Source organism: Manis javanica, chromosome 3, assembly GCF_040802235.1.
Source record: "Manis javanica isolate MJ-LG chromosome 3, MJ_LKY, whole genome shotgun sequence".
NCBI classification, from domain to species: domain Eukaryota; kingdom Metazoa; phylum Chordata; class Mammalia; order Pholidota; family Manidae; genus Manis; species Manis javanica.
Genome location: NC_133158.1, coordinates 150,767,627 through 150,793,572, shown reverse-complemented (window position 1 = coordinate 150,793,572; position 25,946 = coordinate 150,767,627). Strand labels below are relative to the sequence as shown.

General features: G+C 35.2%; 1 protein-coding gene across 15 annotated transcripts in view; it reads left to right on the top strand.

Moving 5' to 3' along the window:
* MBNL1 (muscleblind like splicing regulator 1) overlaps positions 1–25,946 on the top strand; it is a 206,906-nt gene that overhangs the window by 38,572 nt on the left and 142,388 nt on the right. For 11 of the 15 annotated variants that reach the window (XR_005058490.2, XR_005058489.2, XM_017677209.3 and 8 more), the window contains exon 2: positions 13,789–14,775. The exons of 3 other annotated variants lie outside the window; for them this stretch is intronic. Coding sequence is in view for 10 of the 12 variants with exons in the window: in XM_017677209.3 (XP_017532698.1) it covers positions 14,602–14,775 (174 nt within the window). In the remaining 2 variants the exon portion in view is untranslated. Of the gene's footprint in view, positions 1–13,150; positions 13,595–13,788; positions 14,776–25,946 lie in introns of those variants that run through there. One more of the 15 variants, XM_017677210.3, reaches the window with a different exon arrangement.

Sequence of the window (25,946 nt, the reverse complement as noted above, 5' to 3'; positions counted from 1 at the left end):
GAAAATGAGAACTTAAAAAAAAGATCAGAAGCATAATTAGAGGAATAACACCTGTGATTTTTAGCAAAGGAGGAATTCTGGGGTAGTGGAACTGGAATTGTAGTTTTTTTTTTTTTTTGACTTCGGGCTTTCATATTAGAACACAGCTTAATATTTACCATTTCTCTGTGCCATAAGGTAACTAATAGAGAACGGATTTGTTACATGTAAAAGAAAAATGCCATTTATGACATTTCAAACCATCACTGCTTTCTCTAGTATACTTTTCTATGGTTTGAACAGCTGTCAAAAGTCTAACTGACTGCACATGGCTTGAAGGGTTGCAGACAGCTACTTCATCTCCTTCACTGCTTTACAAACACCATTTTAGTGACTGATACAGATGAGGCTTCGCTATATGCATTCTTGCTTAACATATATTCAATTGTTTTAGAGCATTCCATTTTACTTTTGTGGAAGGTTTCTGCTGATACATTTTCAGCTGCTAATGAAAGCGCTGAAGAAAATGTAGGCTCTTCTTGCTCAAAGGGCAGGCAAATAAAAATAACATCATGCTCAAAGACCCTTTGTGAACAATAGATCTTTAAACCAGTTACTGAGTATTTAGAACTCTGTAATGTATTAATTGCTAGATGAATATGATTAACAGTCTTAAGAAGAAGCTGCCAGATGTAGTGTATAATATTCACATCTCTAAGTGCACATTATTAATGTCTTGTGCAATCTCATGGATGTACAAGGACAATAGCATCCATCTCCCAATTGTAAAGGGACCATCTTATCTCCTTCAGTATTTACATGCAGACTTTGTCCTTCACTTACATCTCAGGACACAGCACAAGTGAGTCAGCCAGGGCCTCTCCAGTGTATCCTGCTCCACCTGCAGCCTCTCTGTTTATGGCTTTCCTTATATTTATAGTCATTGTCATTTCCACAGAGTTTAGTATTGACTTGCCAGCATGTATTGTGAGTGAAATTTTAAATTTTAAATCAGAAGACCTGATTTTTAATCTTGATTCTTCCATTTAATTAGCTTAGGGGACTTTGGTGAGTCACTTAACAATTCAAGCTTCAATTTTTTTGTTCACAAATAGGAAAGATAACATAACTATCTCTTAGATTTGTCAGAAACAGATGGCAAAAGTCAGTTGAAAGTAAATTATATACCAATATGTAAAATATTATTTGCTATTGTTTAACAAAATAGAATGTATGAGTTTTGGGGAGAAAGTAAATCTTTCTACTTGGCTCTTTCAGTAGAAACTTATAAAGAACCAGATGAATACCTTGCAGATTTTATATATAAATCAAAAAGAAATAATAGCATAAGCCAATTTATCAAAAATTCATCTCTTCCATGGTTACTACTTAATTAAGTAATATAATTTATAGTTTTATCCAAAATAAACTGGCTCTTGTTGCAAGAAGATTAGGGCATTATTTGTCTTTTGTTCCCCTGTTAAATTTAACGCAAAGGTTTTATTTGAATTTAAATAAAGAGCTAGGTTTTAGTCCTATATAAAGAACATAATTTGATGAATTCCTATGTAAAAGTTTTTCCTTATTCTTTGAATGCACACACTCACGCCAACATACATACGTATCTACACATCCATTCATTCTTTAATCATTACTTCACAGTTTATAGTATACTAACAATTGATTTTATATTGAGTAAGTACTTATTTTTCCATCTTCTTGCAAAATAATTTTACTATTACAAGTTATAAATAAGAAATAAGGAGACTGTTGCTGTCTCCAAAGTTTATTTCGTGTGTGTGTGTGTGTGTGTGTGTGTGTGCATGTGTTTATGTATAAAGGTGCATTTGACATTTAAGTGGTAGGAAGATAGGAAGTCTTAAGCTTGCTACATGATTACTTTTTGAATTTATCCAGTGTATTCCTTCAGCTGTGCTGGGGAATATTTTTTTTACAAACTAAGTAACTTTTGCATGCCTACTTGGAGTGAACATTTGACCAGGACCCAAACATAAGCAAGCGGTTTGAGACACAGTGACTAGTATATAGTATTAAATACTAATGAGTGGTATCTTAGAGTGATGTGTAGAGGCATGCATGGTGCCTGATTTAAAATATTTAAAGAAATGAATGTAACAGAACTTTATGTAACAGTTTGCAGATATGTCAGTTTTCTAAAGTAGTTGATACAATATAGTAAAAAAAAAAGCATGTCATGAAATCTCAAACCAGACATCTTTTCAGGGCAAATATTCTGGGTTCTTAGGAAATTATTTGGTAGAACTGCAGTGGGAGTAACATTATAGCTTTGCTAAAATTTAATGAGATTAAGAATAACTTGTGAAGTTTGGTTAGAATGTAGATTCCTAGTCTTTACTGTAGATTGGTGGTAGGTCCCAGGAATACATATTTTTAACAGTCGCCTCCAAGAGACAGATTCAGATAGTTCAGTAATTTTTCTGGAGCATCAGTATCCCTGAACAGAAAGCATTACCATTAATAGCCTATGGCAGTTTTCTAAGTTTATTAGCCAGTTCCCAGTGCATTGTGATTTTCTGCAGAGAGCTGGTCATTGCTTTTTAAGTGCATATGATGCTGATAGAAATACATAGAACTTTAATCACTGTCTCATTAGAAGAGTGCAGTTGACTCTTTGGATTTCCTCATGTGTTATAGCTTCTCCAGAATGCACAGAACCTTATAGGCAATTAACATAATTAAGAAAGGATCTTTTTCTATTTAGCAAAGGAATCTAATGTCAAGGCTCTGTATTAGTTTGTTCATAGTGTGTTCAGTATGTTTACTCTTTTGGAAAGTATGGAATCCTAAAAATAAAAACTTTGATCTCATCTCCTGAGAAGGGTAACTTCATTTATACTCTAGTCAAAATGGAAAAATTACATTGTCAGAAAGAGAATAAAAACATTGGAAATGCCTACATTTTGCAACCAACCACCTTAAGTCTTTTGAAAATCAGTTTCAGGTACTTTTTTATTATGTGAATTGTTATTTAATAACTAGAAAGAGTCTGAGGAGGGCAAAGAAAGGGGAGAATGCTTTCTTTTCTAACTAGACACGTGTCCATTGGCAAAATCATCTAAGAGTTAAACCGATCTTGGTTATTTTAATTGGAAGTGCATGCCACTTCATGAGAACACTCCACTCCAGGGTCAGAAACGACTGCACGAGGATCCCCAGCCTCAGGGGAAATTACATAGGAAAATGTGTTTGTGCCTCCATGAGTTCACCAGAGTTCTATTGTGCTTCAGCTACTTTGATAACACGATGCATTATTTATAGCAGTTGTCAGAAACTGTTTCCTTTAGTCAATTAGTGTCTAAAAAAGGAGCGGGGAAGGGGGAGCAGGATATTTTCTGAACATTGTAGAAATAATGTATAAAAAAAGCATTTTCTTAATCATATGACATTGTGCTGTCAGAGATTTTCCAAATATAATATGCCCTGCAGACTCTGTTAACTGCATGTTTTGTTTTTATAAATAAGAGAAGAATAATAAGCTACATACTGTCTACTTTGATACACTGTCAACCCAAGTATTTATTAAGACTTCCAGCCTCTGTTTTGTGGCAAGTAATTACAAAATATATTATAATGTATTAGTGATGAAATAGTTTATTTTGAAATAACAGGAGTTGAAAAACTGATTTTACAAATGTTTCCATTGACTAGCTGCTGTATAAGGACTAACAGTTGAAAATATTTTCCAGAAGGCATTACTTTATACTTCTAGGAGAAAAAACATACCTTTGCCTATTCCCACAATAGAAATTTACAATCTAGATTTATGGATTGTATCTTTTTAAGGTCTAGAATAGATTAACAAATACAGGAAAGCATGTCATACATATTGTTAGTAGAAGCACTACTGGTAAACATTTTCTTGGAAGAAGTCTGTTCTAGTTCAGAGTTATTATATGCATATACTTTATGTTCTAAGCATTTATATTATTAAAACCACTCAAATGTAAACCTAATTGTGTACATACAACTGCAGCATTGTTTACAATAGTGAGAAATTGGCGTTAACTTAGGTGACTACTAGTAAAGAAATGAACATGTAAAGGAGTAATACTAGCTGTTAAAAAGTATTTATGTTGGTCTATTTATATTGACAAAGAAAGGCCATTAACATATACTGTAGAAAGCAGGCTCAGAACAGTATGCTAAGTATATTTTAATCATATCTGTAAAAATGATAAACTTTGTGTGCATGTGTAGATGTGTGTATGTATATGTGAATTCATAGAAAAAGGACGAGACACACCATACTAATAGTGATTACCCACAAGATGAGAGGGAGGCTGAGTTGGTAGTAGAGGGGAGGAATTCAGCTGGATTTTCATTAAAATCCTTCTGTGTGGTTTAAGTTTATTATAGCAAAAATACATTCATTTAGCAATGTCTAAAACCAAAGAAAGAAAAAAAGGGAAAGAAAGAGAAGTTGTGGAATGAATGGTGGTGATTCATATAAATTACTTGATAGAGATGTCTATTCATCATTTGAACTTTTATTTTACTGTCTCTTTCATAATTATTTAATAATATTTATATATAAGTAATAGCCTTGTAATTATAAAACCTATACTTCTCAACACATCAAAAAAAGTAGAGCCATTGTTAAGAGTACAAATTGTTAATTCTTTGACTTTGAAATACTTTAGATTTTTATAGTCACTGTGGAGATGTGGAAATCTAGATACGGGGGGAGAAAAAGGTTTTTTAAAATTGAAATAAACAATATTTGGTTCAAATTTTAATTTGTTTCTGAGTCTTTACATTTCTAATATGAGAGTATTTTTTACAGTCCTAATCACACCATATGGTAAGTTTTTATTTTATTTTATTTTATTTTACATCTCTTTCTGACTGTGAGTTCCATGAGGACATGGCATTTCATGTATATCTACAAAAGTCTCTGAATGAATGACTCAGAGATTCCAGATCTACATTGTCATTTGATGTATATGTAATGGGATTTTAGTTCATAAATATGTTAGAAATTCAAGGAAATAGAATTGTAAAATAAGAGTGTGGTGAGCAATTTATGTACAGGTTGTATAGATATAAATTTAGTTATCCTGGAGACAATTTATCTTTTTATCCAGTTAGTTTTATGTGTTGAGACTTGTAGAATTTTTCAGTGTTTTTTCTTTCTTGTAAGTTAAGCCTTATAAGAAATACTAAAGTGGGCATGAACAAAGTATGCCTCCATGTTACTACACTGAAAGAACTGTGCATCTGTTCTATGCTTCTGCAATTTTAGGCTTCTGCAAAATACAGTCTGAAGCTCCATTATTATATGGCAATTGCAATAATATTAGCAAAATATTTGTTCAACATCTCAGACCTAGTTAAGTACATGAATTATATGGAACCTTCCCCAGAGGATACTTAAGCTACACTGAAGTGAAAATATGAGTTGTCAACACAGGTCTGCATTTTGTAACTTAAAAAAAGAACCCCCAAGTTAAACTGAGACACTAACATTTTAGTGTTATTAGGAATAAATTTATTTGACACACTGGTATATTATTAAGAGTATGTATGAGATTATTTGTTAAAAAGGTAATCTTTAAGGTCAAATATGTAAATTAATAGAAATATCCAGAGGATTATAACATGAAACTGTGAAGTACCTTTGTGCCTTGAGTATTTGCAAAGTTTGTAACAAGGGATATGTTTGTGAAAAGATAGGAACTTTTACTGATTAAATGGAAAGGAGGAAATGTTCGTGGTGTTGTCATGAATGGTGAAGTTCACTCATTCATTTAATTGGATGCATTCAAGTAATACCAGACTATATTCATAATTGGTTTGAGTCATTATATTCTGAAGGATAATTATTTTAGATTTATTTACCTATAAACATAGACTTTACATACTTTCTCATAATGATTAATAATTAATACATTTCAGTCAACCTTCAATAGTAGTAAACCAGGGAAATTTACTGGATTGAGGTTACTATGTTAGATTTTTAAATAAGACATACAGAAATTCAAGATTTATCTGTTAAGATTGAAGCTTTTGTGCTCAGATGTAGTTGCTAGTAATGCCACATTAAAATTTTAGGAATTGTGGAAAGCGTGACAGCTATGGCTAGTCTCATCCCAGTAGAGATATGCTTTTTATTTTGGCTAGTTTTGTTTTTAAATTGTATTTGTTGTTTCTTTTCATGTTCATTCTATAACTTAGGTCAATTAATTGAGTCTGCTCAAATGGAAAACAGGCATAGGTTAATTATGGAGAAGACCTTAATGACTACGGTTGTGAGAATGATTTCTGCCTTGAAAGGAAAGTCGGAACAGTGGGGCAGAGAGGTGCACATGCCGTGAATTTCACTGATGGACAGTGTGCCGTGTATATATTTCCTGTTTTTTCAGAATGAACTTCATAGTTATTTTTGTTTGTGCAGTAGTGTTAATAGGGAAGCATAGATGAATTTGCTACCATTCCTCAAGCAAGGAAGATCATATTTTAAAAAGGTTTTAGGCAGAGGTACTATTAACCTCATAAGAAGTTAGGTGATATTGTTCAGAAGATACAAAGGTTGAAATTAAAGCTAAGATTTTGGACCCCAGTTTATATGCTAAATAAAATAGAACTCATTTAAGTCCATATTTATGGTGTTGCATTTGGGAATAAGGATCACACTGTATTGCATCTATTTAGCAGTCATGTTTTTTTCATGCTTATTTCACATTGGCAGCTTCTGGTTGGGTCAGTGTACCATTCCTGCAAATTGCCAGGAAAGTGAGATTTATTTCTTCTACCATTTAGCCCTTGAGCACATACCAGCTTCGTTAATTTTGTTGTAGTCTGTGTTCTGAGTGTCTTACCATTTATTATTTTGAAATACTAAGTGATATGGACAGATCAGAAATGGCTACCTAAGGCTAACAAGGTAACTCCTTTGTGTTACACACAGAGTAAATAAAATACTAAATAGAGTAAGTGCCTTCTTTTGAAGCACAATAAAGTAGCATTCCCAGTGATATGTCATTATGCTTTCTTGTAGAATAGAGAGAAATGATAAAAGACTGCCTGTCTGAATATCATCAAGAAAAATGCAAATCTTCCCTTCGTTTGCCAGAATTGAAGACTGATTTTGTCAGAAATTCTCAGATAATTATTTAAATGTTTTAAATTTGCAAAGCCACGTGTAACTTTCAGATTATTCTGCGAATAAAAAGAAAAGATCTTGCACCAAGTGCACAGTTAAGGAGGTGTATCACTACGGTTCTGTGACGTTGTCGCCTCATGCTCTCCTTCCAATGAGTGGAGTTTGAGGCTGGTTTCATTCAGTGGTAAAGGTGACATGGCTGATGTATTAAACTGTGTATCTGTAGTGTAGGTACTGTAACTTGTAGAAGATCCTTATAAAACGAGCAGTCAGATATGCTAAGAAGTATTCACACTTGCCACCATTATCGGTTGTTGGTCTAGGCTGGACCAGCCCTGTTCTGGTGCTGGCTGTTCAGTGGAGAGCCAGCCTCACAGCCACCTCCTTTCTCTCATAGAGCTTGCCTTTTTGTGGCAAAGGTAGATGATAAGCCGATAGTGAGATCGATACATAATATTATGCCAAATACTGACAAGTGCTATGAAGAAAAATAAAGCAGGGTAAAGGTCTGACCAGTCTGGGCAAGTGTTGAGAGGAACAGAAAGTTGGATACTGTTGATAGTGGGCTGGGAAAGCTTCTAGAAGATACCTTTGCAGTAGGGACTGGGTGAAGGCCTATTTAGGTACAAAGTTGGTGACCTCTATATGTAGTTCAGTGAGCCATGTGATATTTATCTTCTGATAATCTTAAGACTTTTAAATATTTTTATTTTGCCTGACACAGGTATCAACTTAAAATTTACTTTTAAATCATTGTCTGCATAGAAACATCATGTTTTATTTTGTTTTGAGTATAAATACTTACAGGACAATAATCATTTTCCAATTTTAGTACAGCTTAGTTAAGTTGCTTTTGTATTTCTAATCTTTAGCAATAGGGTGTCACCTAACCACCACTCCTTCATTTTCCTTCCAAGGACAGACCCCTTGATCAGAGGGAATCCAGACTAACAGAGATATAAAGGAGTGCTTTGAGAGATCTTAGACTATTTGTTTGAATTAGTAAACAACCTTCCCTTTCTTGGCAGCAGCTTGTCACCCTTAGTGCAATGTGTCAGATCAATAGGCCATGTTGACAGGTGCTGTGCCATTTGGGAGGCTGTGGGGTTGAAAGTTCTCTTTTATATTAGCCATATTTCTAAAACCTCAGTCGTTTGCATATCTCCTTCATGACTTTTGCCAATATATTTACTTAGTCTTGTTCTTTAAATTCTTCTCATGAAGCTTTAGCCTCTTCCGAAGCAATGGTATCCATGTATTCCCAGGGTCGAGGAGCTGGTTTTAGTGTTCTAATGCATCTACGACAATTACGTTGTTTCTGCATGGCTTAAAATCACCATGGGTGCCTCCAGTTGTGTGCTTACCCCTCCCTGAGAAACTATGATCTCAGCTTTTTGTTATATAGAGTTGAATACTGCTGAAGACTGCATTAACCCATTCAGACCAGTTTTTCCATATAATAAATAATAGCTTGTTACTCTAGTTAGTACCTTAATAAATGGAGAAATGGCTATACAGCCTCCATAAATGCTTAGTTGGTCATTTGTAATCTGAAATCTGTTAATATCTGGGACAAGCCCTGGGCAGAATTAATTTGCTGAAGCAATGCATTGCTAATCATGGACTTGTTGACACCAATAAGCCTGAGGCAAAAAGTCATGTTTTTGGGCAAGGGGCTTCTTTCTGTCAGGGTTAAGTCATCTATCTCTTCCAGTTAGATTAAAACTGCTTAGTTAAAAAAAAAAAAAAAACCTCAAGTAATTACTCAGTTAACATCCTCACTATGTAACCTATTTCAAAATCAAAAGCTTATGAAAAAAGTCCCCAAAATTCTCAGCTGACTACTATGGGATGTAATAGGACTGACTTGCCTATATTTAGTCTAGAAGAACTTCTGAAATGATTAGTAAACATATATGACTAAGAAATTTAGCCTTGCTTATAGAAGCCATCCGGTTCTCCAAAATAGAATTTTAGTCTCAGACCATGTAAGCATCTATTTATCCTCTATTGTAGTATGTATGCGACTCTTAAATAGATATTTATACAAATATATCTGCAGTTTAATGCTAATCTATTCTATATCAATTGTTATAAGAGTAATTGCTAGTAATTTCCCATTTTGTTTTTTCACTTTACCTGTGATTCTGTTCTCCAGATTCTTTTCCTTTCTTTCTATCTCCCATATCTTAAAGTAGAAAATAATGTGATTTTTGATTGCATTCAAGGAGAAATTTGTTCTTAGTTCTTGCAGCAGAATATGCTTGTTTGTAGGACTTGTCATGTTTGAGGAACTCTATAGCATTTGGAATATGACCAGTAGATAAAAGAGGGGTTGCTGTTAGGCAGGTTTTAAAATGTTTGATTTTTTTACCACAAAACTGATAAATTCCCCAGTTATTTGTTGTTGTTCAGGGAAGTTTATTATAATATGTCAAGATATAGGTCAGAAATTTACCTCTTAAACAGTTTACCCATGAGTAAATATTTTACTGTGGAAATATTTCCTTCAATAATTATTTACAAACAACGTGTATTTTTAGGGCAAATATGTTTACAAGAATTCTCACAATCTGCATGTTACCTGCACACTTTTAAACATTGTCTTTGTCAATGGAACAAAATCAGTGGAACAAAAATCCATTACTAATGGAAGTCATATTTGGGGAATTCGATATTGATCCAATTCCTATAAAATCTTAATTTACCAAAACACTCAGTTATGAAGATTTCCAGTATTCTCTGAAATTCTTCTGTTTGGACAAAGAAGAATATTACAAGACAATAATCTGATATAAGCAGTTTAGTCAAATAAATATTATAGGACACAATCTGAGTTCATTAACCCTAGTGCTATATATATCAAGGACTGGAACACACATTACCAGGTGCAGCTTGACTAATAATGCATAAATGTCAGTGTCCATTCCAATTGCTCAGTGTCCATGCCTGGCTATCAATATTTTGATTATTATCCTTGACCGTATATTTTATAATTAAATTGTATTTTCAACTTACAAATATTTATAATTCTTTCAATAATACTTTTTGAAGTAAATAGAATTTTTCTGCTACAGAAAATAAAAACCAGAATAGTCATTTGGAAACATTTTAGTTATAAAAGTTTATTTTGTACTCAGGTGGGACTAGGCCTGTAACATAGCAGAAAGGAAAAATAACTCCAGGAATTGATTTTGTAGTTGTATTTAGGTATAACCACCAGACAGTGAAGAGATTTCTAATGGTACTTTCCTCATATTGTTTGAACTCTATAGGTCATGATGAAATAATTCCTTGGGGTTGGTGGCATATCCTCATATACATGTTTATTCTTATTCATTTGAATAAAATTTTTTCACTTATCAGACATATTAAAACATCTACTGTTTTCCAGGAACTGGCTTAAAAAAAAACGGTGATACACCCTGTTAGGGAGTTTATAACCTTGGGGGCAAAAGTACCAGGAGGTACAGAGTACAGAGAATGTTCAGAGTTGGCACGTTTTAGCATGTTGGCCCAGCCTTATAGAGAAGGTGATACATGAAGAGCAACTTAAATAAGGAGAAGGGATTTGCCAAGTTGAAGGGTGAGGAAGTTGAACTGGTGTGTGTCAAGCCGAAGGGGGTCAGCATGTAACAAGTCCCATGAGCTCACAACAGTGTGGATATGCCAAGAGGCCTGGGCAGCTCCTGGCAGCTCCCCTCAGTGAGGGAGGATACTAGGCGTGCAACCCTGGGAGAGGCCAAAAGGATAAAGTGTGTCAGGTCAAGGGAAGAGGAAAGATTCAAGCAAAAGGGAGTTGTAAATGCTGTTAGAGGTCAAGTAAAGAAAGAACTCATATGGTCTTTGAATTTGGCTCTTAACGGGAGCTTTGATGACTGTTACTAAGTAATGGGTGCAGAGATAACAGGATACAGATTCAGAATGAATGGGAGAGGAAGAGGAAAACAGCAGAAAACGGAAAAACAGCACATGGAAATGATGCTTTAGACTTTGGGAGTGACGGATTAAAAACATGTAGGAGAAGAGGATGCTTAGCCAGGCAAGATCCCCTTCCTCCTGCCATGCCACCCCCTCCATTTTGGAGCTACTTTAACACTTTGAGGTCTAAGAGAAAGAATTGTGGGAAAGGCAGGGAAAGTTCATATGTAAAGGGAGTATGAGGGGAAAAAGTTTTGAGAGTGAGAAAGTAGATGTGGAAGTTTAACCATGGGCAGTAGGGCGAACTGGAGACAGAAGAAGAGAGAGAGTGCAGAGATGGTGGCAGGAAGGTGAGAGAGAGTTCATGCCTGAGGGCCACTATTTTGACTATGAAATATTTGTGACATACAAGATTATCTACTGTTACAGTGAGAGGAACGTGAAGGAGGGACTTGTGATGAAGTTTAGCGAAAGCTGCTGTGTGGAAAGAGAGGGAGCTGTCCTGGACTAGACAGTGGGAGGGCCCAAGGGACACTGGAGTACAGGAATGTACAGTATTGATGGGAGTTTGTGTGTTTTCAGGTATGTGTTTGAGTGTGTCCATATGTTGTGTTCATACACGTGTTTATAGGAATGTGTTCATGTGTGTGTGTGTGTGTGTGTGTGTATTTTTGTGCCCTAGAGGTAATTCCAGTCCAGATGTAAAAATCAATCTTCTAATTTACCAAAATTTATGGAGCTCTATTTTCTATCACTATGCTAGGCATGAGGTTTACTGAGATGAGTAAGATTGTCTCTGTCCTTGGGAACATGCAGTCTAGTTATCTGACATAACATAAGGAAATGAAACACTATATAGGGATGCAGAGATAATTCAGAGGAGGCAGTGTTAATATATGTGTGGGTGGAGATGGAGGAGGTGATATCTTAGAAGCTTCTTGGAGGAAGTGACATCTTACCTGGTTTCTAAAGAAAGTGAAAGTTGAAGGTGAGCCACTTGAAGATTCTAGAGAAAAAGATGAAATTGTTGACCACAGATGTGGTACATGCTCAAGGCATGAAGTAGGTGAGAAATTCTTAACACAGAGCAAGGATTCTGGAAGGTGGATGAATCTTTCAGTTTATGACTGACTTAACTATTTTTATAGAACCAGGAGTTAGGACCAGAAAAGTTTTGAAGATAAGATTTCTTGAGCATTTGTATGAATTGGTTCTTTTTCATCTTTCTCAAAAGTTGTCTTACTACAGTATTTTCCAAACCTAGTATCTGATATCTTTTGAAAAATAAATGTCAAGTATTGACAGCATCATTTCTAAAATAAATTTTTTAAAATTATGTTAGATATCCATGATATCTGCTATAATACCTACATATATATATTCTATAACATATGTATTCTGTGTTCTGATTTCCATATTATAAATGTACTGTGTGCCAACTGATCATTTTTGGCCCTTGAAGAGGTCAGTTTAATCAAACACTACTATACTATGTCATTGCCTATCTGGGGTGTGAAACTTACAGTTGCCTTGTTTCCTTTGTTGGAAACATTCAAAAGGAAAAAAAAATTAAACTTTTGTTTCTGTAACTAATAAGCATTTTTTGAAAGTTTTCCATCCTGATTGAAAGAGAAAGTAAGTTGTTAAAAGAAAAAATGCCCTGGTATAAGGAGCAGTGTTGTAGTGCCAAGTTAATAGATTGTTAGGCTCCCCCCACCCATCCCCAGCTTCGTTCATACCTCTGAAGTGCATTGCGCTGCCCAAATCAAATTGCTCACTTAATATTTAATGTTTCTACGATGGAATCACTTTCTCCCTTGAGGTTGACTTCAGATTTGCCAGACACACTGACAACACTGCGCTCCTTATTTTCCCCACATGACCTCAGCTTCTGCTTAAAAAGTGTTCGAATAAAGGATGCTTTTGTTCATATCTCGCCTGCCTGTGATATATTGACAAAGTGAGTGCCGGCTGAATGGAATAGTTTTACAGTATGAGTGCTGCTTTCAGTGAGGGGCAGGACTTGGGCTTTAGAAGGAAGTGAATTGGATAGGTCAGGAGAACGTACCATTTGTAAACACCCCTTTCCGTTTTTATTCACGTGTCAGGACAGCAGGAGCAGGCTGTTCAGTGCCCGTCCCTGCACAGAGCTGGAGAGAAAGCAGCTTGGAAGTCAGCTGCAATTTTTAAACCTTGCTTTTTATTCTCTGATCGTGATCTTCAAGTGCTTGGACTTGTCTTAGACGCTGTTTTGAAAGTAACATGGTTTAGTCCACTAACTGCATGTTGGGTAAATTCAAAACCCACATGCTCGTCCTCTTGCAGTGGAATAAGTCACATCTGATGGACATTTTTGGTGCTTATAGCATAGTAATGAACGTCTGACAGGCGCGACCTTTCATAAGACAACCCACACTATTGGCTTTCTGCCCAGAATATTGCTGCAACACTCTCTGTGATTGGTTATCTCTCTATCATGCATTGCTTCACAAGGGGAAACGGCCCCCTTTTTTAATAAATCTACGATGGCTGGCTGCAATATGCCTCACTGTAAGTACTGTGCATGTGTGTATGTGTGTGTGTATTTGTGTGTGTGTGTGTGTGTGAGAGAGAGAGACAGAGAGGATTAGAGAGAAGCTGACTTTAATATTACTTAGTCTGATAGCACATGGCAAGGTTGTGATACTGTAGGACATCAGTGAAGTGCTACTTAGTAAATCTTAACATATCTCTTTTTTCTACAGGTTGGTACTAAGAAGTGCCTTTCCTGACGTCTCTGCTGCTTGGAACCGCTTCTAGAGCAGTCTCTGCTTTTGCCTTGCTTGCTGCCAGCTAGACTGTGACGACAGCACATCCACCCTCCACCTCTAGCCCAGACACCCCCATTTCTACTTATAATCAAGAGAAAAGCTCTAAGTATCTGGCATTGCCCTAGGCTGCTTTAGTTTCAAAAGAAAAGTTTGCTGAAAAAGTAAGATACCTTTTCCAGGAAATCAAGGAGGAAAAAAAAATCATTTTCTCGATTTTGCTCTAAACTGCTGCATCTGTCTATGCCAAACTAATCAATACCGATTGCACCACCAAACTCCATTGCAAATTCAGCTGTGAGGAGATTCCCTTTCAGACAACTTTGCTGAAAGCAGCTTGGAAATTCGGTGTCAAAGGGTCTGCCACGTTTTCATGCTTGCATTTTGGGCTCCAAATTGGCACTGGGAAGGGGTTACTGAGAGCACAAGGCTGATTCGAGGCCCTTCTTTTAAACGTTCATCTACTTACGATCGTAGTATTTCTCTAAAAACCAAAACTTCTTTGAATTAGCAGTTTCATGCTGTGAGTTTTTAGTGGGAGATCTTTTCCTTGATATTGACAACACAATTTTCCATGTACTTTTAAAGCAGGGAGTGGGGGAAAAGTATTTTGGAGGGGACATTTTCATCATCATTTTACAGTTTTATCAGTTCAGCGTTTTTCCTTTTTTGGGGGGGTTGTTGCTGTTTTTTGGGGGGGTTGGGTTTGTTGGTTTCACTGAAAAATTTAACTACCTGTAAAATCTAAAAATGGCTGTTAGTGTCACACCAATTCGGGACACAAAATGGCTAACACTGGAAGTATGTAGAGAGTTCCAAAGGGGGACTTGCTCACGGCCAGACACGGAATGTAAATTTGCACATCCTTCGAAAAGCTGCCAAGTTGAAAATGGACGAGTAATCGCCTGCTTTGATTCATTGAAAGTGAGTAAATGCTATATTATTTTAAGGACATGCAATAATTGAATAAAGAGGTTATGGGCTTTCAACCCACTGAGTTTGGAATTATGGGTTGTTTTGTTAATAGTTTAGTTATAAGCTATGTTTTTATTGATGATGTTGGGGTGGGGGACTTTAATAAGAAGCAATGGAACCAAGTCTGGCCAAACTTTGTTTGCTATGAATAACTTTATCAGTCCTTTAATGCTATGATTTTTTTTTCTAGAGCAGAAAGTTGCAGTGCACTTTTTGCTTAATAATAGCAAAGTCAGTATCTATAGGAATAAAAAATGTAGATACATGTGTTTGTTAGCATATGCATAGATTATATACAAGGCCACGGCAATAGCTGAATGAAGATGATTTATTTTTGTTTGTTTGTAAAAGTGCTATATGGTTGTATAAGACTAGCAGATTTTAAGTCAGTTAAACTTGGATAGGCTTTATTAATATTTTGATATTATGGATTTCCTTTATATTGTATGAGCATATTATTGTAAGGTCAGAAGCAATGTATTTTATAGAAAATATAACTAGAAATAAGGTTCTGAACTCTGCTACAGTACCCTGAGGAGTAAACTTTGTTGAATGTGAGTTTCATAAATAAATAGAAACTCTTGGGTACTATTACTAATTGGATTTTTTAAGCTTCTAAAATTCTAATGTGAAGTACCTTTGCAGTTTATTTTCTGACTTTTTTGAATTTGTAACAGTCTCAGGTGGAAGTGGGAAAAGTTAGCTTTTGTGGGCATCACAGTACTAAGAGATTCACTTAAGTATATCTTGACATTTAAAAGTGTCATTTTTTGACACAAAAATTTTCATATTTCAAGTTTTAAAATGGGTCTTTTAAAAGGCAGTATACGTGTCTTTATTTTGACATGCAAGGTCAAGACTAGAATTGTGAGGATTCCTGGGTACTCTACCGACTTGTTTTAATTAAATTGCCTTTGAATAGTAATATGCTGGTGTAATTCACTCTGAGCCTTTGAGGAGGGTTGTCACTACCATTTCTACATGTATAGAGAGGTAAAAGACTCACAGGTCCATTTTGTCCTTTGCAAAAATAAATAGCGCTGTAATAATAATTTCTTTAATTATGTAAAAGTGAGTTAACTGAAACAGTTACCTCACAAGTTAACTTATAACTCATCTCCATGCTCTGAGTTACTTATGAGTTAACCGTTTCAGCTAATTGCTGTTTGGTCCAGTTTGGGCTTCTCACTTTGCTAAAGTTTTTGCCAAAGACTCAAGGATATTAACTTCAGATTAAGATGTAAAAAGGAGGTATCAACAGCAACAAAGGTATCTTAACAATGTTTGATTATTCTTAATGCTATAGCCCTAAAGATCCATGAGCAAAACTTAAAAATTATCACTGGGCCCTTTTCTTTCCTTTGGAAGGCCTTGATGAAGGGCACATGGTTGTACCTTTGTGTATGTGTGTTCCTTTATTCCTGCCGACGGAACTGAGGTATAATTAGAGACTAGGACCCATAAAATGAGGGGCAAAGGGCTAATTACACTTTTTGGTAACCAGCTGTGTCCATAAGTAACCCTGTTTTGACCCAATTACTAGTAAATCCAATTTTTAATCCCACAGACAGTTGATGGTACTTTCATAGCTGCAAAATGAAGGACATTAAATTTGGCTGTGACATTGAGTGGTTTCACAGAAGACCTGCCTCCACAGCATTTGGAAACATTGTGAAACATTAAAATTCGGTTGCTGTTTTTTCATCTCAAAATATTTTTTTAACTGCTGCTCACTCGTGGACACAGAACAGGCCCCTTTTGAGTAAAGCACTAGCATTACTTAATGACATGCTATGTGGTTAACAAGATTCAACTGCCACTTCAAGGGCTTTTTTTTTTTTAATAAATAATTTCAAGATTTTAAATTTGCTTATGAAGTCATTATAACAGCTAATCAATGCAAATTTTGTTAATGTTCTTTGTCTTTCTAAGAGAAATGGAAATTTAATTTACAGTGCCTAAAACTTGGCAAAGTATTTTGATTTGAATAAGAGGAAGAAATAAACAAATTCATTTATGCTGGAGCTTCATATTCAGAATAGCTCCTTAAATGTTACTGAAATAGCTGGGTTAAGAATTAATTTAAAAAAATTGAATATATAATACATATGTTTAAAAAATATTTCTTATGTATTTATATGTATTTATAATTACCCCATTATGTGATTCTTACTCCGGTATTTAGAACCCTACCTTTTAGATAGTAGGCTTCCTGTGTTCAATTTTGTGGCTAAAATAGATCAAAAACATATTTTAAAACAGTTAAAGTAACTCTGTGACTCATGCTTGAAGTTCTGAAATTTGGGAGCATTATGAGGTTTCCATGCCAGTAAACTGCTAGATCATTTGTATTGTCTGAGAGAGTAAACGGAAGGAATTTAGAAAACTTGTAATATCCTGACTTCTTTAATAAAATGTGTTCTATGTATTACTACACTCCGTAGTCCAGCCTTTTATGAGTTCTTGAGCCATGAGATGGAGGTAGCCTGTGTAATCTACTATTTTTAGCAAGTTAGGAAAGCAAACCAAATACTCTCTGAGAGGACCCTATGAAATGGCTGTCCCCTTCAGCTGTGCTGGTGCAGACTTTGGCCAGGCTCCCAGGTGACTTAGGTTTATAGAAGACTTCTCCTTAGAAGAGAATTCATTTGATTAAAAACAGAAGTCGAACAGTTCAAGGAAGTATTTATGTAAAAGAAATCAATCGGCATATTACTAAAGGAACTAGGAAGAAAATTAGCTGATAGTATTTTAGTTGCATATATTGGTGATTTTGAAGTTTAAATAATGAACTTAGATGTTCACTGTGTGAAAACAAAGAAGTATGTTGCTGAGTAAAGTGAGAATACATGGTAATGAATATGTGTATATTAAGTATTGGAAATAGAATGATAATTCAAAAGAGCAAAATCTGTTATAGCTATTTTATAAATGAAACAACTATTTTAAGCACTTAGTTCTGCTTTTACACTTGCAGTTTTAATTTGCCACAGTCTAAGAGTAGATTCAAATTGAGAATTAAATTGTTTACAAACTATAGATTTGATGTTCTGGTAACTTCAGAAGTCCAAACATGTAAAAAGGGACATTATTTTACACTGGAGAGGATTTTCTTTTTTATGGTTTGTGAAAGGCGCACTGAAAGAGAAAAATTAGAAGTAACAACAATGCAAGCTGCCGTTAAATATTCTTTAGAAGTGATGGTTCAAATATTAGTTAATTCCAAGTTACCTGTTTTGTTCAGTAACAGTCTTTCAGCTGTAATTTAGGTAGTTGATATAAACAAAGCCTACAGATTGTGTTTTAATGTGCTGCCAAGTTATTTGTATTGCCAAAAAATAAGCTTTTGCTATGTGCTCAGCAAAAATTGAGTTGTTTATTGAATTCTTCCTTTTCAAATATCCATTCATCTTTCAGTTGGTGTGGGAGGAGGATATAATCTTTATGGATACTATCTATTTTCCAAAAATCTAGCAAAAATCTTTTTACCTTTGAAAACTTTAGTGACATGCTGTCTTACCAAAATTAGGCAATTTTAAGACAATTAAGCACTTATTTGACTATTATATATGCTGTGTATACAGGTAGCACAGCTGATCAGATTTGTCATAGGCACATCAGAGATCAGATTCCACTGCAAAGTGGCATGGGCTCAAGGGTATTGAGTGAGCTCATTAAAAGTGCCTCTGAAGGCCTTGCCTAATATACTGAAGTACAGAAGTCAGCTAGAAGACACACAAGTATGTAAACATCCAGGTAAATAAGCCACTAGAAAACTTAAAGTCAGTAAAGCAAATCAGATCTCTTAGATGATCACATAGGTAGAAGGTGGCATAAGTGGACATTATAAAGTGCTCCCAAAGGTGTTTACAGTTAAATTTAGAAAAGCCTGCATTGCTAACACAGTGAATCTTAAAGTGTCAGTTGCCTGTGTGGTGGTTGCTCTGTCCCTAGCATAGGCTTTTCATGACATCTCTCAGACCAGTTCAACTGATGATCCTAACAAGATGATATCTGCAAATTTCAGACTAAACATCTAATTTTGAATTAAAACTTTGATCTGGTAGACTAATTGAAGTAACTCTTAACCAAGAGTTTTGTTGTTATTGTTTTGTTTTTCTGCTGATGGCATTACCCATGTGATATTAGAACTTTGACAGATTATTTTATTATATTTACTGGTAGCTCTATAGGTAACAGGGTGTCTTTCAGTGACAGGTTAACCCAGGTCTTCCTGTTTACCACCAACGATTTAGGGTATGAAGTAACTGGTGACTTGTGTAGCAATGTGTATCATGTAAAAGTTCAAACTCTGTTCCCTAAGCAGAAACTCCACAACTTTGCAAAGAATACCCAGTGAATGTTCTGTGATGTCATCAACTCTGACATGAACCTTTCCTTAATGAAGCTGTTAATAGCTGCAAATACTTCAGTAATACTTAAAACTTTATTTGCTTATCTATTTATATTCTTATAATTAGAAATTTTTTAGAAAAATAATTTTGAGTAAGGATTTTTAAACTTTGGGGCAAGTTTCAAGCAACATTTTGAATTATGCTACCTATGGCACTAATTCTAGGACTGGTTATTTTGTTTCCTTCTATAAAATCATGGTCCACCACTTCTGTTTTTCTCATTAAACCTTGCTTCAATTTGTGAGTGTGACCAACTAAAAACAATATAAACCTAAAGCAATGTGGCACTTACAATTGAGTTCAAACTTTTATTGTAATTCAGACTTCTAAACTATGCAAAATTCTGATTCTATGACTAGCTTCAAAACAATTCGATGTATAGGGCTGCTACTAATTTAAAAGAGTCCGTGCAGTTTGGGGCAAATCTTCTATTCAGGAAGCATACAACATACGACCAATTTACACAAGAGGCGGGAAATTGAATGTTTCTCAGACTCATCTCAGACACCTAGGGACCTAGTTTGGGAAGCTTATCCTGTCATTTTCCTTGCCAGTGATAAGTAGAGGATTTCAGCTATCAACATCTCTATAATCTTTTACCTTTCATGCTGAGCAATGTCTCTGCCTTCCCACAGATTTAGACAAAGCTTCTTATTTTCTAACAAAGAGATACTATTGAGGAAATTTTGAGCCTTTTTTTTAAAATGGTAGTAGAAACACATTCCTCCTTACTTTAAGATAGGCAGCAGTTTTCTGTGTTAATGGGCCAAAAACAATGACAGTGGAAGTGGATAACTGAATAGATGGCCTTTAATTTAGCACTAATGATAGTTATTAAAATATAGAAACTTCAGTAAATGCAACTGGAAAGGCTTGTTAGAAATACTTCTTTGAACTATAATAGATCATTAGAATGGTTATTTCTTTGTGAACTTCACTATAAATGAGAAATTCTAGTGAGAATGTCTTATTGTTATATTCACTTGTAACTAACAACTGCAGTTTTTATATATAATACTTTATTTTTATGCAAATAACAAATGTGCATCATCTATTACATTATTCATACTCTGCATATTTTTTGTAAGATTTTCACTTCGAGATAAAGTTTGATTTGTTGTTAGAGAGAAAGCTTTCTATAAGGACTTGTGTTTTGAAAGTACTGATAGTTCTGACCCCTTATACTTTATGATTTGATTGAAAGGCTATCTCCTGGATGCTTTTGGGTCTTTGACCTCTATTCTCTTTTGTTATCTCTGGGTTCTTTCCAGCTCTTTTTTTTTTTTTTTCAGAACTGTTGGTTTGGATGCCTCTTACCTATCTCTCTGGAGTCACACAGAAATGATTTAGGTATTTTGTCTTTAATAAATTACATTTGGTATTGAGTTAACAGAGACACCTCCCCTCCCCAGCAGCATGTGGCATAAACAAATAAAGGGTTTATATTCAGTTTTCCAGGCCTATATGATAATGCCACAGTTACCAGAACACAGGTTTCTTCACTCTTAGTTCCTGAGGAGCACATAGCTTCCAATTTAAGGATTATTTCAAAATTGCAGTATGGCCACTGCAGCACCAGCCATCATATATCTGCATTCCAGGAAGCAAAGGCAAGGGCTAAAGAGATCACAGCAAACTCCACTTAGGCTTTTTTTTTAACAAAGGTCCTCTAAGCTTCACCCAGTGATCTATCCTGGTCTCACTGGCTGATTTTGGTAGCAAAGATGGCTTGGAACTGTTGTCTTTTAGCTGTTGCCTTGATTGAGATCAGGCCTCTGAGTAGGTAAGGTAGAAGGGGAGAATGCATATTAAGGAGGGCAGTCATGGGGATGGGAGAGTTATTTTATTTTCCCCAAAAAACTTTCAGAGTGAAGCAACTCTTCCTGAAAAGCACTGGGAATAGGAGTGAAGGGGAGACTACTTTAAGAGAAATTTATCTTATCTTGGCAAACCTGTCATCACTTTTCTGTCCTGGTTAACCAGAGTTGTCCTTTTTTTTTCTCCTTTTAAATTTTATGATCTATTTAGTCAATGAAACCTGACATATGACAAATGGATTGATTTTTACTTACATAGAAAAAGAAAATCATTCCATTTTCTATTTTTCCTATTGCCAGTGCATATTTACATATAGTTACATATTTATAGCTGGAATATAACAGGAATGCATATAATAAAAACAGGTCTCAAATGATTTTATTTGACAAAAGAATCTGTAGTTACTCTAACATCTATTTCTGCTGCTTCTATAGATTAACTTTATTTTTATTTTCTCTCTAAGAAATAAAATAAAATGAGTCAGTATATTGAAAATTAGTATATCCTGGTCAGTATTTTCAGTGTTATTTTTTTCACTTTTTATCTTTATTTTATTTTCTGTTCACAAAATCTCTGAGTTACTGATATTACTACCATTTTACAGATGACCAGGTGAAGTACAGAGAAGTTAGATGATACGTACAAGGTAAACCAGTAAAATGTGAACTCCGTGCCTGTTAACCAGATTTCATAGCCTGTTCTTTAACCACTTTCCTGTAAAACATTGCTTAATTTACATATCTATATCCTAAGAATTTGATAGAGGAAACACCTGAACAGCAGTGTTTAAGAATAAAAATTAATACTTAAGGCAGATTTACAGCACAGGGCCTAATCCATTGTATATTCAAAAGTAATGATTAAGTGAACAAGTGAATCGACAGGTGAACACAAAATTGCAGCAAAAATGTTGCCTCCAACCTTCAGAAATTATATACTGTAAATAAATTGCTACATAGGAAAAGGGTTTTAAATTAATCATCTTAAATGAATAGTCACTGTATAAACTGTATAGCTGCCCCCACCCCACCATCTATAAAAAACCCATATTCCAAAGTTTTAATTGTTTAAAAACATTTTCTCACAAAAGCAATGTGGTTAAGTCATCAGGCCAACTCTGGGAATCCGAAGTAACCTATAGGATGCTTGAGTTACAGTCCAGTACAAAGAGTGCCCTGGAAACTCTGGTTATTAATTAAGTCCAGAAGGTTCCACAGAAGCATTATGAGTACCGTCTTACCATACATCTTAAGTACTAGTGCGTCGCTGACTCTAACTGCTTTTGTCAAACTGTTTTCTGTGAAAAAGATGTATTTAAAGTTTCAGTTTGGAGCTGCAGAAATTCATCTGGGCTTAGTGCAGGGGAGGTGGTCTCTCCCACATTCCTGGCATACTTTCTACAGGCCAGTGCAAGAGGTTTCTCCAGTTCTGTGTTTAGGCTGCCTCTTCCTGCAACTGTCTTCCAGCAAGGCAAAGGTTTGGAATCAGCAGGGACTAAAAGCATGGTATGGGGTGAGGGGCTGTAGTTCAAAGCCTCCTCAGGGTGGGAGGATGTCATTGTCAGTCAGTCTGTCTTCAAGTAACCTCTTCTTTTTTTCTAAGGACTCGAGGGACTTCCTTTTGTAATGTACAGCTTCGTGGTCCTGAGTCTGCTCCACTGCGGTACTTAATATTAGTGAACAGCTTCTTCCCATTCTGTTTCCCTTCTGAAATTTTCCAAAGTATAGCTGTTGTTTTGGTACTGTTGCTCTCCAGTTACTAGTAGCAATGGGGAATAGGTGGATAGTTAAAATATCAAGCTAATTTTTGTTTGTTTCCTGGCCATTTTATTACAGGATATAGTTAAGGGATCAGCAATAAAGAACCAGATGTGAGAAGAAAGACATTAAGGACAAATGGGGTAGGGATTACACAATTAAGGGAGTATAACTTAAATACCTCCAATGCCAAAACTTTGGGAAGGCAGATATTTAAAAATGCAATCTTCAAGGGACTAATTGCTAACAGGGACAGCAATGTGTTAGGTGGTGGTGGCTGAGTCTGGAGGGGATGCTTCTCCACAGCAACTGGAAGGTTGGTGGAAAAGTAATTTTCCAGAGGGAGAGAGAAATGTCTCTGGTGGTTTATCTCTTCTTATTTCTGTCCCTTTGCCAACTGTTAAATCTGAGACTGAAAGTGGGAAGAGAAGAACTAGAGGGATGGCTCAAAGAGTTCCTGTAGCCCCAAGCTGCCACATTGGGTGGCTGTCCCTGGATTATCTTTGGTCAGTTGGGAACCACCTGCATTTCAACCCCAGGTCCCAATTTTAGGTCCAGAAGGAGTCCTCTGAAGCTATTTTATTTTATGCAACAATATTTGTATTTTAATTTCTGTTACTGTTAGGTTGAGACACACAGTTTTTGAGTTCCAACACTCTGTTTTCTCAAGATTCCATATGACTCCAGGCATCTTCAGTTAGAATTTATTTTTCTGCATAAAATTCAGACTTGGTCTGTAGGCTTCTGGATTTCAGAATCACTTATACTTCTGTCCAGGCTGTTCTCAAATAAGCCAAGAAGCATCTGCTGTTAATAGTTGACAGTAAATTGCACAATGTAAAACATGCAAAATTAAAGTTAGAAAAGCTGTGAAGCTTTTCTATCATTTTCAATTTTGTGCACAAGCGTGGACATAATCAGTATTTAGGATCTGCTTGTGACAGATAAATTACATCTGTAATTCATTCTTTTCCATGTTACTGCATTCAGACAGTAATTTGCTTTCAGATATCTTTGCTCATCTAATATTCTAAAATCGTTTCATAGACTGAAAATAAGTCTAGTAACATTTTCCAGTCCCAGGAAGCTTTTATATCTAAAGAGTGTTAGTTTACCAAATAGGCCAAATTAAAAAAAAAAAAGTTTTAGAGAAAAACAGAGCCAAATTTACTGTGCCCAAAATAAGATTCCTCTTTGGTAGATGACATTGCTTTTCATAAAACAATTCTCCTTTAAAAAAGGCAACCAATAAATGAAACATGAAGAAAGAGAGAACTAAGGAATTCATTATTTATATAAAGAATTCTGTTAAGAAAGATCTGTGTTCTGAATGAACATTCTTCACATTATCTCGTATCTCTTCATGGCTAAGTGGAAACTAATGAAATCTAAATCTAGCCATGAGAAAAGATTATCATCATGATTTTATTTATTGAACTTTTTTTTCACTATTATGAACTTTTGCTGCAAGACATTGCCTTCCATGAATCATAGTGGAGTAATGAATTGAAAACAAATGTCCACATAAGAAAACCCAATATATTAAAATAGAAAAAACAAAAACTCAGATGAACTAAGGAGTCATCATCCATATTACAAGCTTTTCCATGGTGAAATCTATTTAAGTAGCTCCCCTAAAGCATTTAAACTGTGATTAACATACAATAGCTTAATGCATAACATGCCTATAGCACATTAAGTAACATAGGAGAAGTGCAAATCATTCCTATTTTTAAAAATATTTATTAGCTACTTCCAGATTCTGTATTTCCCATGAATAGTAAGTAATGCTGAGGGAGAGATTTTCACTAGAAACAGTTATTTTTATCCTGAAAGTTTGAGAATTTAAAGAAATGGTAGACCAAAGTATGTGCTACTTCTGCATTTGAATTAAAGGAAAAGAATTCATTCTTCCTTCCCCTTTCATCATTGATTCCCTACTACGTGCCAGACACTGTGATAGGCAGCAGTGCTGCAAAAGGTGGAAGACAAACAGATGTTTTGGGTGTTGATAGACTTGTGGTTACTATACATTTTGAACTTCTGATGACAGTGAAGATTAAATTGATCATAGAATAATAAAACATTGTTTTAACTCTTCTGCTCTTCAGTTATAAAGTGTCCCAGCAGAACACAAATTCACCCACATAAGACATGAGTAGGCATTACATGTCCTCGTGTGTGTCAGAGAGGTGTCTTACAAAAAACACTGGAAACCATTAGGTAGTCTGTGTAGGAAGAACACATGAATTTCATTTAAGTTTATGTGTGCTGCGGGAGAAACTGTTTGCATTCATCAGAATGGGTTTACTAAACCCCTGATGTTTATGTGGTAAGAAATTTATACCAGGAGCATCATTGTATTCCATAATTTAGTAAGATAAACCTGAGTCAGATTGATTTTAGGGAACACAAGTAGAAATGGTTATTCTTACTCTCCTGATTTGATCATCACTATTTATTATATGAAATAATAAAGCCTCAGAATCATTAAATAGCCTATGTGAGGTTGCAGTCAGAATGTAGTTGAACTAGGATTCAATACGACCCTGTTCTGAGAGCCTGTGCAACCTTCACTCTAAGTTTAACTTGTTTAAGCTAGCAATATTACGAAGCACTGCGCAGTGATCTTATGCATACTGAAATACAGTGTTAATTAGTGAGTGAGTCTGCTGAAATATTTTGAGTGATGGACATACTTAGGCAAGTATTTGTTAAGTTGCAGTAATTGCCTGAATTTAAGACAATTACACTTTTACATGATAACTCAAACATTTTATCTTAGATCAGAAAACCATCCCTGAATAATTGCTAATAAGATTTTTCTTTCACTTAAGATGGGAAATTTACACTAAGTGTTGAACCGGAAGTCTGATAATGTAGAGTATCTAAATCTTAGGTCAGGAAGAATTTTGAAAGTCATGCCAGACTGAAATCAGTATAGCAAATCAGAATACGAGGCTGTTCTGGGAAAAAAACAAATGAGAGTTTCAGAATACCAAGACAAAGCTTGAAGTGAAGGCCGCTGGATATGGAGGGTTTTATTTCATAACTACCCTTATGATTTTTTTTTTGTGTAAATTAGAATATCTTTTCTGGCTAAAGGAAGTATATTTGATACTTTTCTAAT